Source organism: Hibiscus syriacus, unplaced genomic scaffold (genome assembly GCF_006381635.1).
Source record: "Hibiscus syriacus cultivar Baekdansim isolate YM2019G1 unplaced genomic scaffold, ASM638163v2 tig00110503_pilon, whole genome shotgun sequence".
In the NCBI taxonomy this organism is placed as follows: domain Eukaryota; kingdom Viridiplantae; phylum Streptophyta; class Magnoliopsida; order Malvales; family Malvaceae; genus Hibiscus; species Hibiscus syriacus.
Window position 1 is genome coordinate 7,078,490 of NW_024062764.1, and position 15,143 is coordinate 7,093,632.

General features: G+C 32.7%; 1 protein-coding gene across 1 annotated transcript; it reads right to left on the reverse strand.

Moving 5' to 3' along the window:
- Positions 1-3,109: 3,109 nt before the first annotated feature.
- Positions 3,110-4,429, reverse strand: LOC120129576 (probable E3 ubiquitin-protein ligase LOG2). The gene is made up of 2 exons (XM_039147040.1): positions 3,874-4,429; positions 3,110-3,678 (listed from the first exon to the last, which is right to left on the reverse strand). The coding sequence occupies exons 1-2, from the start codon at positions 4,347-4,349 to the stop codon at positions 3,330-3,332; spliced, it is 825 nt and encodes a 274-aa protein (XP_039002971.1). The 5' UTR covers positions 4,350-4,429; the 3' UTR covers positions 3,110-3,329.
- Between the last annotated feature and the right edge of the window lie 10,714 nt (positions 4,430-15,143).

Below are 15,143 nucleotides of genomic sequence, written 5' to 3' on the forward strand. Positions count from 1 at the left end.
GTTATTCGAGTAAAGAGGGCATTTTGCATTATTATTAATTTATAATTTATAGTATTTGAAAATCAAGATAAACGATTTTATTCAATTTTGATAAAGGTTCTCTTTTTAGATACACTCGTATTCTCTTTATATAATAAAATATTTTCATAAAAATCAAGTTATATCTATTTTTTAGGGAAATATCTTGAATGAAGAACGGTCAATGGGAAAACCTCCAAAATAGTTGAGGTTCGATTTCTTAAGATGTACGAGTGAAAGAACACCACGTTAATTTCAATTTAATTAATATAAACATTCAGTGGGTCCTTTTCTATTATTTATTGTTATTATTTTTGGCATGTTATATTTGATATTTCATCCATCTTGTACATATCATATCATTGTTGCATTCATAAATAATGTATATGTTTTTTTTATGTTTTTTTAATTATTCAAAGTAACTGGATTTCAATTTCCGTTAATCCATGTTGTAAGAGGACACTATTTTTAAATAAAGCCGAGTGAATTAAATCACCTTTATCGAGTCAAGTATTTTATAAATAAATTCAATCTTTTCAAAATTCATAAGAAGTAAAGATGATTGTAACTTAAATTTTAAATTCAAATATATAAAGTCCCACTACTTAAATAAGGTATAATCGAGGGTACAAATTTTGGGCGCTGTAGAGTGTTAATCGAGTCTTGATTTATTTTATCTTTGTCAAAATGTTTGTGAGTTCCTTCTCACACACATCACGTACATTTGCATATCATAAGCTTTATATCTGAGCTTTGTCTCGCTAAGTGGGAGTGAGTCGCTAGTGCCTTCGTGAGTAGACCTCCGCATAGCCTAGTGAATCACTCTCGGAGTACATGCCCTTATGATCTTCGTGAGTAGCCCTCCGTGTAGACATAAGGAATATGCTTCCTCGAATTGAACTCGATCCACTTAAGTCTATAATGGATGAGGATTGAGGGTTTGGCCGCCCAATGGGGCACCAACATTAAGGACAATTCAAGTACCTTTTTTCCTAGAACCAAAACCATACATATAGTGAACCATTGTCGTCAGCAATAATGTCGAAGTTATGTTCGATAGTAGTCACCCTAATAGATGCACACAAAGGAAGAATGACTTTGCATCTTTAATATTTGCTACATAGAATGAATAATTTTTCGAACAAGAGCATGCGAACTAGATACTATGTGGTTATGATTATTTTGCGAAATAAATCATGTTGAGTAAAAAGCATGCTCAGGTAGGATTTTTATTTTAATAAAATCATATTTGAGTAGATAGTGTGAGGGTAGGTGTTATATTCATCTTTCAATTTATATTTTAGGGTAAACTACACGAAAGACCACCAAACTATGGTCATTAATCAATCTTGCCACCGAACTATTTTTTGTCTCAATTTGACCACCAAACTTTTTAATTGATTCAATCAGACCACTCTCCGTTAAAAAAACGACCGTTAATTTGGTGATGTGTACGTTAATAAATTGGCATAATTATATAATTGGTCCTTAATATTTACATATTCTATCAATTTAGTCACTATTTTAATTTAATTAAATAAATTTATTTGTCCAATTAAAATATATAACATGTGTCAATACATGATTGGAAGGTTTAATTTAAGAATTTTAAATTATTTAATTAACTAATTTTTTAACCAATCAGGTGGTGACACGTGTCACCACCCTGATTGAAATGGAAAATTGAACAACAAAGTTGAGCCCAAGGAGTTTCAAACCTATGTCCAAAGGGGCAAAGAGTAACCAAGCGCCCAAACCGTTGAGCCAAAGCTCCCGAATGGGTCTAACTTACAACAATTTGTATTTGACTTGTATCGTTAAACAAATTATTTGGTTAAATAAATTTCAGTTCGATTAATGGTTACATAAAAAATTCGGTTAATTCATTTCGGTTAATAATTTTCAAATAAATTTCGGTTCGATTAAAGGTTAAGGAAAAAATAATTTATTTTATTCGGTTAATTATTTTCAAATAAATTTCGATTCTATTAACGGTCAAATAATTTCTGTTCGATTAATGGTTAAAGAAAACATTCAGTTGATTTGGTTGGTTAATAATTTTCAAATAAATTTCGGTTCGATTAACGGTTAAAGAAAAAATAATTTATTTTATTCGGTTAATAATTTTGGGTGCGATTAACGATCAAATAATTTCGGTTCGATTAATGGTTAAAGAATTTGGTTCGGTTAATAATTTTCAAATAAATTTTGGTTCGATTAACGGTTAAATAATTTCGGTTTGATTAATTTTAAAGAAAAAATCCAGTTAATTTGGTTCGGTTAATAATTTTCAAATAAATTTCGGTTCAAATAACATTCAAATAATTTCGGTTCGATTAATGTTAAAGAAAAAAATTCGGTTAATTTTGTTCGGTTAATAATTTTCAAATAAATTATTTTTTCCTTAACCGTTAATCAAACCGAAATTTATTTGAAATTTATTAACCGAATCAAATTAACCAAATATTTTTCTATAACCATTAATCGAACTGAAATTTATTTAACCAAATAATTTGTTTAACGGTACAAGTTAAATACAAATTGTTGTAAGTTAGAATTATTGGGGAGCTTTGGCCCAACGATTTGGGTGCTTGGTTACTCTTCTCCCATTAAACGCAGGTTCGAAACTGCTTGGGAGCAACTCTGTTATTTAATTTTCCATTTCAATTAGGGTGGTGACACGTGTCACCACCTGATTGGTTAAAAAATCAATTAATTAAATAATTTAAAATTCATAAATAAAACCGCCCGAGAGCTTCCACTTATTCTACACCTCTCAAGTCATTTCATAAAGTCGGACTAGAGTCAAGCTCAACGGGGTCTTCCAATCATGCATTAACACGTGTCATTTTCTAATTTGATAGTTAAATTTATTTAATTAAATTAAAATAGTGATTAAATTGATAGAATATGTAAATATTAAGGAACAATTATATAATTATGTCAATTTATTAAAAGCCACGTCGGACTCTCCATTTTTTTTAACGGAGAGTGGTCTGATTGAATCAATTAAAAAGTTTGGTGGGCGAATTGAAACAAAAAATAATTCGGTGACAAGATTGATTAATGACCATAGTTTGGTGGTCTCCCGTGTAGTTTACCCTTATTATTGTACGTGCACTAATTCAATTTTTTCATTTTTTTCATTTTCACTTTTATAGTACCATGTGCCTGCATGGAAGAACGGTCGTGTCCTGAGGCTCCGAGAGGCAAATAACGCATTCTTTTCCACTATCGTTTGCATCGACATCGTTGTCGACGGAATTCCCGATCCCGTATATTTCTTGCAGCTCATACCTCAACCCGTTCACTCACAGGATCCGTTTCACTACTTTCGTCTGGTATTCGCCCTTGTCCTTCTCGAGCACCGCCTGCGTTATCTGAGAATTCATGGCTCCCGACTCTTGGTTACCGTTTGACAAGTTCTCGCCGAGCGGCGTTGCCTCGGCTTTCACGGCCAGATGATAGATATCGACTTCGAATAGTTTGAGAAGTTCCGACTCCTCGAACATAAAGAAATCGATCCCTGTCCCAGGGGGCAATCTAAACTTCTGTACTAGACCTTTTTCGAATGGTAAAATCACTGGGGGTAGAATACTTTCCTTCATTGCTGTCAGATTACAGTCTTCACCTCCTTTTGCAAAGAAAATAACAGTCATCCTGTTTGCAGAACAAACCAAATACTATGAAATAAAATCAGATACAAACAGCTATTTACAGACTGCTGTTCTCGATTCTATTATAATTTAAATATTTTGTACTGAAAATTTATTTTCGTTCCAAAATTTTATAAAATCGAGAAATTCATAACTACAACCATTAGATTCACGTTCAAAAGAGAGTGGATTTTTATACCTTCCAGCAACAGTGGCATCAAACGTGAAAGAAACCAAGTACTTGCCGGGATTCAGCTCATCGGCTTCGAATTTCAAAGTTTCCTTCTTCAAATTAACGTCGTTCTTTATAGTGATCGCCTTCTGATGCTCTATATACGGCACCGGCGGGGGTGGAATCATCGGTCGGTAAGCATACCGACCCCAATTGGAGGGTTCTATATGGGGCCCACCCCAACGGTGGTGGTGGTGATGATGATCGTAAGGCGCCGGAAGCGGCAACGGCACGGGCGGCTGCCCTGGGTACTGGTAGTACTGGGGCGGGTTGGTGTTCAGATTTTGGGGCGGGTAAGGGGTTGCGGCGGCAAAGACATAGCGGTTGGCGGGGATTTCAGTTTGCGGCCGAGCCGGAGGAGGCGGCGGTAGTGGCGGAGGGTGGTTCCGCCGGCTTCCGTGTCTTCTCCGGCCATTCACTCGGCTACTTCCGATGTTTCCCATGAATTTTTTCCCGGTTTTCGGAATATAAAGTAAAATCAACCAGAATTTTTTGCAAAAAAGAAAAAATTATAAAGGAATGATTTCTATAACAAAACTATTTCCGGGTTTCTTGTAAAAAAATCCAGGGTTTACCATTTTATTCCCTCAAAAACCCCCAAGAAAATGAAAAGAAAAACGAGGATTGCTTCCTATTTCTTCGTTTCATTTTTCTATCAAAATAATAAAAAAATAAGAGAATCTTTGGTTGGGTGAAAGTTGGGCTAGCTTAAAGCTCCCCCAAAACCACCATTGATGAAGAGATATAAATTGTGCTAAAGTTGACATCTTTTTCTTTTTTCCATTTTTGTTGTTTGATGGCGAAAAAAAGTCTGAGTTTTTAGGTTAATTACAATTTATGTTTTATTAATCAATGATCAACAAAGTTTTCAAAGCAGAAATCATTTCAAAAATTGGATGTAGAATTAACAAAAAATTTAATTTTATACGTCTCAGATCAAATGTCAGTCAATTTATTGTTGAAAACGAAATGCTTTACAGGTATTCTCCACCTATCTCGTATCAGTAATATGGCTTGTTCCACTGCAAATACCAAATAAAACCCTGAAATCAACAAACAAAATTAAAATCTTGGTAAAAATACCCCTGTACTTAAGAAAAATAAACGTAGTAATCGTATTATTTTTTTGATTTAAAAAATCATATTAAAAAAATAATACAGTCAAATTAATTTTTTCAAAAGTACAAACATACCTTATGCCGTTTTGCCTAAAATCTTCTAGTTGTCCTTTGAATTTTGCGGCAGAAATAATAATAATTCACAATCTTTTGTTGGAGATTTCCCGGAAGTTATGTTATGCAGCAGTTAAAATACTGCTAAAAAAAAATAACGTCATCGGTTAAATAAGTGATCAGATAAAATTTATATTGGTTATGTTATATTATTTAATCAAAAATATTATCAAGTACAATAACATATTAGGTAACACTTATATAATGTAATAAGTGACTCTTATATAATAAAATATTATCCAAAAATATTTAACTGGAAATATTATCAAATACAATAACATATTAGGTAGCGTTTATATAATAAAATAAATATTTAACCGGAAATATTATCAAGTACAATAACATATTAGATAGCATTTATATAATGTAATAGGTAGCGCATACATAACAAAAAAGGTTTTTAACCGAAAATATTATTAAGTACAATAACATATTAGGTAGCTCTTATATAATGTAATAAGTAGCGCTTATATTAACCTATTTTCTAACTAAACCGATATATTTATACCGGTAACATTACAAATTTACCTATTAAATTATAATTATCAATTTCGATGTTTTTGGGATCTATACAATTTTAAATGTATCGACACTTTATGCGTGCACCTTATTGGGCATTCATTCTGGAAAAAAGTATCGACACAAACTTAAAACGTGTCGATACATTATGTAGACCTATTTTCTCATAAAACCGATATATTTCTACCGGGTACATTGTAAATTTACCTATTACATTGTAATTATCGGTTTCGATGTTTTTGGGATCGATACTTTTAATAAATGTATCGACACTTTATGCGTGCACCTCGTTTGGCATTCATTCTGGACAAAATATATCGACACTTTTTAAATTTGTTTCGATACATTATGTTGGCATATTCTCTCATAAAACCGGTATATTTATACCGGTTACATTGTAAATTTACCTATTACATTATAATTATCGGTTTCGATGTAACATATGTGTCGATACTTTTAGAAAATGTATCGACACATACGTTTAACTATTCTCTCATTATAATATAATTAATGATATATTATTCTTATTATAATAAATAATAAATATAATTTATAATAATTTTATTTTAATAAAATATAATAATCATAATTTTTATTTATAAAATTATAGATATAATATTTTAATTAAAATATTGACATAAATAATATTAAATAAATCGTTCTAATATTTTAAAATAATATTATTATTTTGTTAATAAATAATATTATTTTATTGTATTTGATGTTTATAGTTATATTGTAATTATGATTATTTTTCATCACTTCATTGTAATTATTTTTAAAATTATATTGTAATTGTATATAATATTTTATTATTATTAGATAGCTAATATCGAAATAGAAATACCGTGTCCTTTTTTTCATTAGTTATATTGTGGCAACTTTCAAACTAAAAAATTAAAATTAAAATTAATTTGTATAATTTGTGTTTACTAATTTTATCATTAAAAAGTATATTTTTACCGATTTTGTTATTGTTGGGCATAATAAAACCGGTAAAAATTACATAAAATATTATTATTTCTACCTAAAACATCAATGTTTTTTAACATTTCCGGTAAAATGCTCAACAATAACAAAACCGATAAAAAAAATAACAAAACCGGTAGCGCTTTACCGGTTTTGTTAAAATAATGATGTTTTCGGTAATTTTTACCGGTTTTGTTATTGTTGTATACCGGTTACATTGTAAATTTACCTATCACATTATAATTATCGGTTTCGATGTAACATATGTGTCGATACTTTTAGAAAATGTATCGACACATATGTTTAACTATTCTCTCATTATAATATAATTAATGATATATTATTTTTATTATAATAAATAATAAATATAATTTATAATAATTTTATTTTAATAAAATATAATAATCATAATTTTTTATTTATAAAATTATAGATATAATATTTTAATTATAATATTGACATAAATAATATTAAATAAATTATTCTAATATTTTAAAAATAATAATATTATTTTGTTAATAAATAATATTATTTTATTATATTTGATGTTTATAGTTATATTGTAATTATGATTATTTTTTATCACTTCATTATGATTTTTTTTTAAAATTATATTGTAATTATATATAATTTTTTTTTATTTTATTATTAAAAAGCTATTATCGAAATAGAAATATCATGTCCTTTTTTTCATTAGTTATATTGTGGAACTTACAAACTAAAAAATTAAAATTAATTTGTATAATTTGTGTTTACTAATTTTGTCATTAAAAAGTCTATTTTTACCGATTTTGTTATTGTTAGGCATAATAAAACCGGTAAAGATTACCTAAAACATTATTATTTCTACCTAAAACATCAATATTTTTTAACATTTAGGGTAAAATGCCCAACAATAACAAAACCGATAAAAAAATAAGAAAACCGGTAGCGCTTTACCGGTTTTGTTAAAATAATGATGTTTTCGATAATTTTTACCGGTTTTGTTATTGTTGTATACCGGTTACATTGTAAATTTACATATTACATTATAATTATCGGTTTCGATGTAACATATGTGTCAATACTTTTAGAAAATGTATCGACACATATGTTTAACTATTCTCTCATTATAATATAATTAATGATATATTATTTTTATTATGATAAATAATAAATATAATTTATAATAATTTTATTTTAATAAAATATAATAATCATAATTTTTTATTTATAAAATTATAGATATAATATTTTAATTATAATATTGACATAAATAATATTAAATAAATTATTCTAATATTTTAAAAATAATAATATTATTTTGTTAATAAATAATATTATTTTATTATATTTGATGTTTATAGTTATATTGTAATTATGATTATTTTTCATCACTTCATTATGATTTTTTTTAAAATTATATTGTAATTATATATAATTTTTTTATTTTATTATTAGAAAGCTATTATCGAAATAGAAATATCGTGTCCTTTTTTCATTAGTTATATTGTGGCAACTTACAAACTAAAAAATTAAAATTAATTTGTATAATTTGTGTTTACTAATTTTATCATTAAAAAGTCTATTTTTACCGGTTTTGTTATTGTTGGACATAACAAAACCGGTAAAAATTACCTAAAACATTATTATTTCTACCTAAAACATCAATGTTTTTTAACATTTCCGGTAAAATGCCCAACAATAACAAAATCGGTAAAAAAATAACAAAATCGGTAACGCTTTATCGGTTTTGTTAAAATAATAATTTTTTCGGTAATTTTTACCGGTTTTGTTATTATTGTATACCAGTTACATTGTAAATTTACCTATTATATTATAATTATTGGTTTCGATGTAACATATGTGTCAATACTTTTAGAAAATGTATCGACGCATATGTTTAACTATTCTCTCATTATAATATAATTAATGATATATTATTCTTATTATAATAAATAATAAATATAATTTATAATAATTTTATTCTAATAAAATATAATAATCATAATTTTTTATTTATAAAATTATAGATATAATATTTTTAATAATAATATGGACATAAATAAAATTAAATAAATTATTCTAATATTTTAAAAATAATTATTTTGTTTATAATATTTTGTTAATAAATAATATTATTTTATTGTATTTGATGTTTATAGTTATATTGTAATTATGATTATTTTTTATCACTTCATTATGATTATTTTTCATCACTTCATTATGATTTTTTTTAAATTATATATAATTTTTTAAATTTTTTTATTATTATTAGAAAACTAATATCGAAATAGAAATACCGTGTCCTTTTTTCATTAGTTATATTGTGGCAACTTACAAACTAAAAAATTAAAATTAATTTGTATAATTTGTGTTTACTAATTTTATCATTAAAAAGTCTATTTTTACTGGTTTTGTTATTGTTGGGCATAACAAAACCGATAAAAATTACCTAAAACATTATTATTTCTACCTAAAACATCAATGTTTTTTAACATTTCTGGTAAAATGCCCAACAATAACAAAACCGGTAAAAAAATAAAAAAACCGGTAGCGCTTTACCGGTTTTGTTAAAATAATGATATTTTCGGTAATTTTTACCGATTTTGCTATGCACAACAATAACAAAACTGATATATTTTACCCGGTAAAATGCCAAATAATAACAAAACCGGTACAAATAATGATGTTTTCGGTAATTTTAACCCGTTTTGTTATGCACAACAACAACAAAACCGGTACCGCCTTTTTTAGCCGTATATTAAGCGCCTCACGTGAGCATTTCTCAGATTTTCCTAGTGAAGTCATTCATATAATAATATTGAAATCTAATTAATAATTGAATTACTCGTACATATATTCATGGGCAAACTATATCAGAAACTACAAAATTTTTAAGTGTTGTACCATTTATATTATTAAACTTTTTATTTTATTAATTATAACACTACATTTTTTTAACGATAGCTACTGACGTGACTGATGATTGTTGACATAGATACCTCATCAAAATGATATCGTTTTTATCCAACTGTTAACGATTTAATGGCTTAATAGTATAATTAAAACAAAAATCAACATTCAGTGCTATAGTTAATAAAATTGAAAGTTCAGTAGTATAAACGATATAACGCCTGAAATTTGATGATATCAGGCATAATTTACCCTATATACATTATAGTGGGGGAATTGGAAAGAGGGAAACTTTAATATAATTCCCACTTAGACTGGAATGAGATATTGAGAGGCTGTTAAGTGCTCGTGGCCGTCCCTTTTATGGGGCCATAACTGGGTAGGTACGCCAAGACCAACCATGTATAGGGCCTAGTGGGATGGTAGAATAAACTTGTCATCTTTTCAAGCATTTCAATGTTTAAGGTAGGGAATGGGGGTATGACTTACTGTCCCCTGTTCGAGCATTTTAATATCTATATGTAGCATTTCTGTTATTTTGTTTTCGCATATATGTAGGGGTGGACAGCCGGCAGAGTTTGGGCTGATCTACATGTAAAGATATGTGTCTTGTGAATACCATCGAGAGCCGCCCATACGACCTAATTGATGGTGTGGGTGAGTCTTCTATAACTCGAATTATTTTTATTAATAAACCATTTTTCTTTCAGAGAAGTTTGGAGTCAGGGGTGTGCATCCACTATGCCCTACGGTCTCGGAATATTAGTCAAGGGACCATGTGGTTACAAAGATCTAACATGATGTTTGTTTCTATTTAATCAGATATACGAGATAAAGGCTGACTTGGTTGGGAGGCGTCCCTTTCGAGTGTCGCACAGACTAGCAACCAAACCAACTAGGCTAAGTCTGTGACATTTGGTATCAGAGCACAGAGGTGCATGATCTTTTGTTAGAAGCACGGAGGTGTTCATTTCCTTGAGTAAAGCATGATGATGCTTATTACCTGTTTGTTGCACAGTGGTGCACAATTGCTAAACCTTGAACGGATGCGCTTGGATATCGATTGTAGCATAGAGGTGCTCGATCATTTGTAAAAGCACAGAGGTGTTGGATTTTAAATTACAGCACAGAGGTGCTGGATTTTAGATTGCATCACAGAGGTGCTCAATCATCCTAATGCATAGAGGTGCCATATTTTAGATTGAAGCACAGAGATGCTCAATCATCCTAAAGCACAGATGTGCCAAATCCTAGATTAAAGCACAGAGGTGCTCAATCAATTAAAAGCACAAATGTGCCAGATTTTATACTGAAGTACAAAGGTGCTCAGTCATTTTTTAACTGCATAGAGGTGTCAGTTCTCGATTGAGGTACATAGGTGCTCAATCAGTTTTAGTTATATAGAGGTGTCAGCTCTCGATTGATACACAGAGGTGCTCAATTGTTAATTTAAGCACAGATGTGCTATGAATTCAGCACATCGATGCTCATTTTTCTTTCTAATTTAGGCACGATGGTGCTTATTTGTGTTACAGGCATAGAGGTGCTAACGAATTAAAGAGAATGGTTCGCACATGTAATGGTGGATCAACAAGCTCTCACAAAGGTGTAGAGTAAAAAGTGACCGAGCCAGTTGTAAAAGAGACTGGTTCTGTTGATCGACGAAAGTTAGAAGAGATCGAAGCCGCGCTAGAGGCCCTTAGAGCTCATATAATCTCTGGTGATCGTATAAGGAGAGTCGAGAAAACTCAAGAGGATTTGGTTGAGACAGTGACTGATTTAGGCAACGAGGCAAGAGATTCCATAGGCGTTATACAACTTGGGTATGATGAGCTGAAGGCCCAAGTTAGTGTGCTTAAGGCAGCTGTAGCTAGTTTAACTGTAAACCCTATTAAAAGAGGGGGCGTACGAGCCAAGATCCCTAATCCTTAACGCTTTGATGAAGCGAGGGATGCTAAAGAGCTTAAGAATTTCTTGTTTGGCATAGAACATTATTTTCGGGCCATGCACACGGAGTCTGAGGAAGATAAGGTGGCGATGGCTTCAATGTATCTAGGTAGTGACGTTAAGTTATGGTGGCAGTCCAAGTTCAAAGATGGAGTGTGCTCTATTACGAGTTGGGATGCGTTGAATAAGGAGTTGAAGATCTCATTCCTCCTTGAGAATGTAGATTACAACACTCGTAAGAAGTTGAGGGAATTGTCCCATACAGGAACCATACGAGAGTATGTGAGAGAGTTCTCAACGTTGATGTTGGATATAAATGATATGTCGGAAAGAGATAAGTTGTTTCATTTCTTTGAAGGGCTCAAGCCATGGGCTAGGCTCGAGATATAGGGACAGAAGGTGCAAGATCTGACAGTAGCAGAGCTGCTGCTGAGTGCCTTAATGATTATAATGATCATTCTGGAAAGTGTAAGGCGCCTTCTACGAGTGGAGCTAACACCCAATAGGTGGGTGGGAACAAGTTGGCTCGAAGGGAGAAGACAACAAGTCGGGGAGCGAGTAGAAGATTCTCTAGAAGGGACCCAACTCAAAATAGTGTCCCTACTGGTCCTGGATCGAGCAATAGAGGGAATAAACCCTCATTGAGGTATTTTCTTTATAATAAACCTCATCGGGTTACAGAGTGTCCACAATAAAGTGCTTTTAATGCCATAGTGGCATCAACAAAGGACGGGGAATGAGTGAACGCTCCTATAGGAGATGACGAGACTGAGCCAGCTAGAATGGGCTCCATCCGATTTATAACTGCCTTACAGTCTCAACTGAGTAACTTGAGGAAAGATCCAGAGAGGGGATTTATGTATGTGGACATCTTAATAAATGGGAAAACCTCTAAAGTTCTAGTTGACACGGGAGCCACATATACATTTATCTCTCCAGAGGAAGCTAAGAGATGTGGGTTGATTGTCACCAAGAAGGTGGGATAAATGAAAGCGATTAACTCTGCTGCTTCAACAATTTGTGGAGGCGTGAAGAGGGTCAGTATCAAACTTGGGTCTTGGGAAGAAAGTGTAGATTTCACTGTTTCCCACATGGATGATTTTGAAGTGGTCTTAGGGATCGATTTTATGATGGCAGCCCAAGTGATTCCTGTCCCAGCATCAAGTTGTTTAATGTTCATGGGGGAGCAGTCATTTGTGGTACCAGCTACGATTATCTTTCGTCTTGGGAAGAAGATATTGTCCGCTATCCAATTTAAGAAAGGGGTGAAAAAGGGGGAGCCTTCATTCTTAGTCTTTCTAATTTCCAAAGAGGATGCCAATCTTAGCACGGTGCCCAAGAATGTTCAAGAAGTGTTGAGGGACTTTGAGGATGTAATGCTAGATGAATTGCCGAAAGAGTTGCCTCCTAAAAGGTCAGTGAACCATGATATTGAACTAATCCTGAGAGTAAAACCTCCTGCGAGGTGCCCGTATCGGATGAGTCCTCCGGAACTGGCAGAGTTGAGGAAGCAATTGGATGGGTTACTCCAAGCCGGATTTATTCGACCCTCTAAGTCACCTTTAGGGGCGCCTGTGTTATTCCAGAAAAAACATGATGGGAGTTTGAGATTGTGTGTGGATTATAGGGCATTAAACAAAATGACTGTCATGAATAAATACCCCATTCCTTTGATTGCAGATTTGTTCGACTAGCTGAGTAATGCTAAGTATTTCACGAAGTTAGATTTCAGGTCGGGATACCATCAAGTGAGAGTGACCGAAGGGGATGAGCCAAAAACAACATGTGTAACTCGGTATGGGGCATTTGAATTTCTTGTTATGACTTTTGGACTAACCAATGCTCCTGCTACTTTCTGCACTTTGATGAACCAGGTGTTCCATGACTACCTCGATAAGTTCACAGTCATCTACTTGGATGATATAATGATATTTAGCCCTTCTATAGAAGAGCATCAGAAGCATCTTCGATTGGTGCTGGCGAGATTACGAGAAAATCAAATGTTTATGAAGAATGAGAAATGTGCTTTCGCCCAAACACAAGTCCAATTTTTAGGCAACGTCATTGATCAAGGAAGCATCCGTATGGATAAGGAGAAGGTGAAGGCTATCCAGGAGTGGCCGACCCCATAAAATGTTAGCGAGCTTAGATCATTCCTCGGTTTGGCCAATTGTTACAGACGATTTGTGGAAGGTTATTCTTGTAAAGTAAAATTACTCACTGATTTGCTGAAGAAAGGTTGTGAGTGGGTTTGGTACAAGGATTGTCATGACGCATTTGATGATTTAAAGAAAGTTTATGATCAGTGAACCAGTTCTTACCTTGTCGAACCTTGAAAAACCTCTAGAAGTAGAGACAGACGCGTCCGACTATGCAATTGGAGGGGTACTCTTACAGGACGGACATCCCGTGGCATTTGAGAGTAGGAAGCTAAATGAAACTGAAGCGAGATATAAGTCTCAGGAGAAAGAACTTCTAGCAGTAATTAATTGTTTGAGGATTTGGAGGCATTATTTGTTGGATTCCAAATTTGTGGTAAAGACCGATAATACAACAGTTAGCCACTTCTTGACACAACCGAAATTAACAACAAAGCAAGCTAGATGGCAGGAGTTTCTGGAAGAGTTTGATTTTAGCTTTGAGCATAAGGCGGGGAAAAAGAATCAGGTCACTGATGCGTTGACCCACAGGGCAGATTTTGCAGCACTTCGATGTGTAACTCCTATATCCGCTAGTAGAGTGTCCAATGAAATTCTTCAACTCATTGTGAACTTTTCCAAGCAAGATCTGCAAGTGGTGGCCCTCATTGAGATGGTTAAAAGGGTATTTCGAAATGTTTTTGGATAGAAAATGGCTTATTGATGACAAATGGGCCATGAATGTTTGTTCCTCGGGCTGGGAATCTGCGACAGAAGTTGTTGAAGGAATGTCATGACACCCCATGGCCTGGGCATCCCAGTTGGAGACGTACTGTTGCTTTGTTGGGACAAGGGTAGTATTGGCCTCAAATGCAACAAGATGTGATGGATTACACCAAGACATGTCTTATCTGTCAACAAGATAAGGTAGATCAACAGAGGACCGTTGGGTTGCTCGAGCCACTACTGGTACCCGCTCGATCTTGGGAGAGTATCTCCTTGGATTTTATATCACGCTTGCCTCGAGTAGGAGATCTTGGATCAATTCTGGTAGTAGTGGATAGGTTTTCGAAGTATGCCACTTTTATACAGACATCGAAGTATTGTTCGGCAGAATAGACTGCTAGGTTGGTGTTTAAACACGTGGTGAAATATTGGGGCATTCCTCAGAGCATAGTCAGTGACAGAGATGGAAGATCTATTGGGAAGTTTTGGAAGGGTTTATTCCAGTTAGTGGGAACACAAATCAAATTTTCGTCAAGTTACCACCCTCAAAAAGATGGGCAGATTAAGAGATTTAATGGGCTCTTAGAGGAGTACCTGAGGTACTTCATTTATGCCAATCAGAAGAAATGGCCTCCATTATTGGATGTGGTGCAGTTATGTTTTAATTCACAAAATAGTTCATCAACTAATAAAAGCCCTTTTGAACTGGTGACAAGGCATCAGCTAAGAGTTTCTCATACTGTGGATGAGACCTCTCAAGGTAGATGCCCTCGTGCCTCAAATTTTGTGGGGGAGTGGAAGCAGAATATGG